The 2695-nt window shown below is 42.5% G+C and overlaps 1 protein-coding gene across 1 annotated transcript; it reads right to left on the bottom strand.

Moving 5' to 3' along the window:
* Window positions 1–1007: 1007 nt before the first annotated feature.
* Window positions 1008–2695, bottom strand: TIGD6 (tigger transposable element derived 6). The gene has a single exon (XM_008565907.1). It carries the CDS (start codon window positions 2693–2695, stop codon window positions 1121–1123), a length of 1575 nt encoding a protein of 524 aa, XP_008564129.1. The 3' UTR covers window positions 1008–1120.

Raw genomic sequence — 2695 nt, 5'->3', positions numbered from 1 at the left:
TCTTGATATGGTGCAGGCCAGATTATCCACAGGTACTGAGAGGAGCAGTGGAAATAAACCAAATCAGGGTACGATCCAGATACTCTCATGCATGTTGGCTCTCCAGTGAACTTTCCTCTCACCTTGTCTAGAAAGTGAGAGGCACGTTGGGCTGTATGTTCTCTCCCAAGATGCTGAATTAGAGGATTCTGTTATTACACACTCCCTCCCAGATAGTATTCATGTCTCCTCTTTAAAGCACTTTTATTTCCCTGTACTTTAGCTCCCTATCAATGATATGCCTATTAAAACATCTTGTAGTGCTTCAGGCAAATCAACAGAAAGGAGGAGTTAATAGTCCTGGAGTAAGAACAGTAGATTTTTTTTTTCTTTTAAAGAAATAGTTGGTGATGAGGAGTATTCAGATGGCCAGTAGAAGGAAGTGCTAGAACCCAGCTAGACCAGTGGTTCTCAAAAGCATGGACCCTGGTCCATGTCAGCATCAGCAGGGAACTTGTTAGATATGCAAATTCTTGGGTCCCACCTGTGACCTACTGAATCAGGAGCTCTGGGGGTGGAGCCCAGCAGTCTTGGATTTTAACAAGCCGTCCAAGTGACTCTGATGTGAGCTAAAATTTGGAAACAACTGAGCTAGACTTACTGGGAAGAAGTTGGCTCCCTGCCCATAGTGTATCTGATTTTCCTGTGGTTAATCCAGTAGTTTCCAAATTTGTCTGCACACTGGAATCACCTGGGGAGCTTAAAAACTACTAATGCCTATGACCCATCACCAGAGATTGTGATTTAATTGGTCTCGGATGTGGCCTGGGCTTTGGAATTTTTAAAAGATCCTCAAGTGATCCAAATGTGCAGACAAGTTTGAGAACCATTGGATTATCAAAATAGAACATGCGTATTAGTCAAATTCCACTTCCAAATTCCATTTAAGGAAGTTTCCAAATTACTTCAGAGTACTGGAATGTTGTCATAATAATATTGGTTTACTTAAATTACTTCAATTTCTTATCTAAAGAAATCTTTATTATTGTAAATTACATTTGCTTGTTTTTTTTCCTTCATGTGTGTATTTGGTTGTAGTAAACTATATTTTCTAAAGTAAAAGAGCCGGTTAATTTCTACATTATTTTGTTTGCAGAATGTCTGTAATTTTGGAATCAACAAGAGTTTGTGTCAATTTTTTCATTAAATATTCATCTATGCCATTTAGCTGTCCAAAAATGACATCAGGAACACCTACACAAGTGGAAAGAAACTGTCTAAGTTTCTGTACACTTGAGATTGCCTCTATGATGGTGATTTTTGGCTGCTCTGGTAAAGATACCTGTCCTTCATCTTCACTTCCAGCTTCAACGGTATTTTCCCCAGCCACCATGCCCTGCATAATCTCTGTGTCCATCAGCTCCTGGCAGATGATGAGATCATCATCTGCAGTGACAAAGTCCTGGAAATTTACTTCATTTGGGATGCAGGTGGCAATAGCCACTGAGTGCCACAACTTTTCAATGGCAATGTCTAGTTCACTGGCTGCTGCTTCTGTGCCAGAATCTGTAAATTCCACAGGGATGATGCCTGCCTTCTGCCAACATTTCACCACTGTGGACTGCTTGACTGACCACCATGCTGCAGCAATCATGTCAATGGCCTGCTTAATGTCCACCTTTTCTTGATCCTCACTGCTGTTGAGCTTCAGGAGGATCTGTTTTAGAAGGTGACTCCTATACAGCACTTTCATGGCGTGAATTATGCCAAGATTCAGTGGCTGCAGGACAGCAGTACAGTTTGAGGGTAGATACCCAACCTGAATCCTTTCCAAGTGTGGGAGCATGTTGTGAGCAGAGCAGTTGTCAATGAGCAGGAGTATCCGGCGTTCTGCCCGCTTCATCCTGGCATCCACTTGCATCAGCCACTCATTAAACAGATCCCTTGTTATCCATGCCCACTGATTGGCTCGGTAATCACAAGGGAGAGAATGGACATTCTTGAGACAGCGTGGGCTAGCCGACCTACCGATAATCAATGGTCTCATTTTTTCAGTCCCTGAAGCATTGCAACAAAAGAGTGCTGTCAACCGCTGTTTTGCTTTCTTGCCTCCTCTACAATGGTCCCCTTTAGCAGCAAGTGTGTGCTGGGGAAGCAACTTGAAAAATACTCCTGTTTCATCAGCATTAAAGATATCATCTGGGCTGTAGTCAGCAATCAGTTTTATAATTTCCCCCGCATGCCACTCATTAACTTTATCTATTCCTAGACCATTCATTAACCTGTCACTATCCTCTCTACAGACTGCTTTCAAAGCAATTCCATGGCGATCTCTAAATCTGTTCAGCCAGCCCACACTTGCTTGAAAATTGTCATAGCCAAGCATGTTGGCCAGGTTTAGTGCCTTTTTCCGAATGACAGAACCAGTCACGAGAATGTTTTTGGCATGGATTTCTTGAAACCAAGCAAAAACAGCCTTATCAATGTCATCATAGAGAGCATTCCTCATTCTCTTCCGCTGGGGTCCCACTGATGCCTCCCGCACTTTTTCTTCAAATTTGGCACGATCCTTTAAGAATGCAGACAAAGTAGAAGGAGTGATACCGAATTCTTTTGCCACATCACCTTTCCTCTTGCCTGAATCTACAGCTTCCATAACTTTCATTTTCTCCTCTAGGGAAAACTGCCGACGTTTCTTGTTCCCCTTGTTTGCCAT

The sequence above is a fragment of the Galeopterus variegatus genome, unplaced genomic scaffold (assembly GCF_000696425.1).
Source record: "Galeopterus variegatus unplaced genomic scaffold, G_variegatus-3.0.2 Scaffold212, whole genome shotgun sequence".
NCBI classification, from domain to species: Eukaryota; Metazoa; Chordata; class Mammalia; order Dermoptera; family Cynocephalidae; genus Galeopterus; species Galeopterus variegatus.
This window is presented reverse-complemented; position numbering and strand designations above follow the sequence as displayed.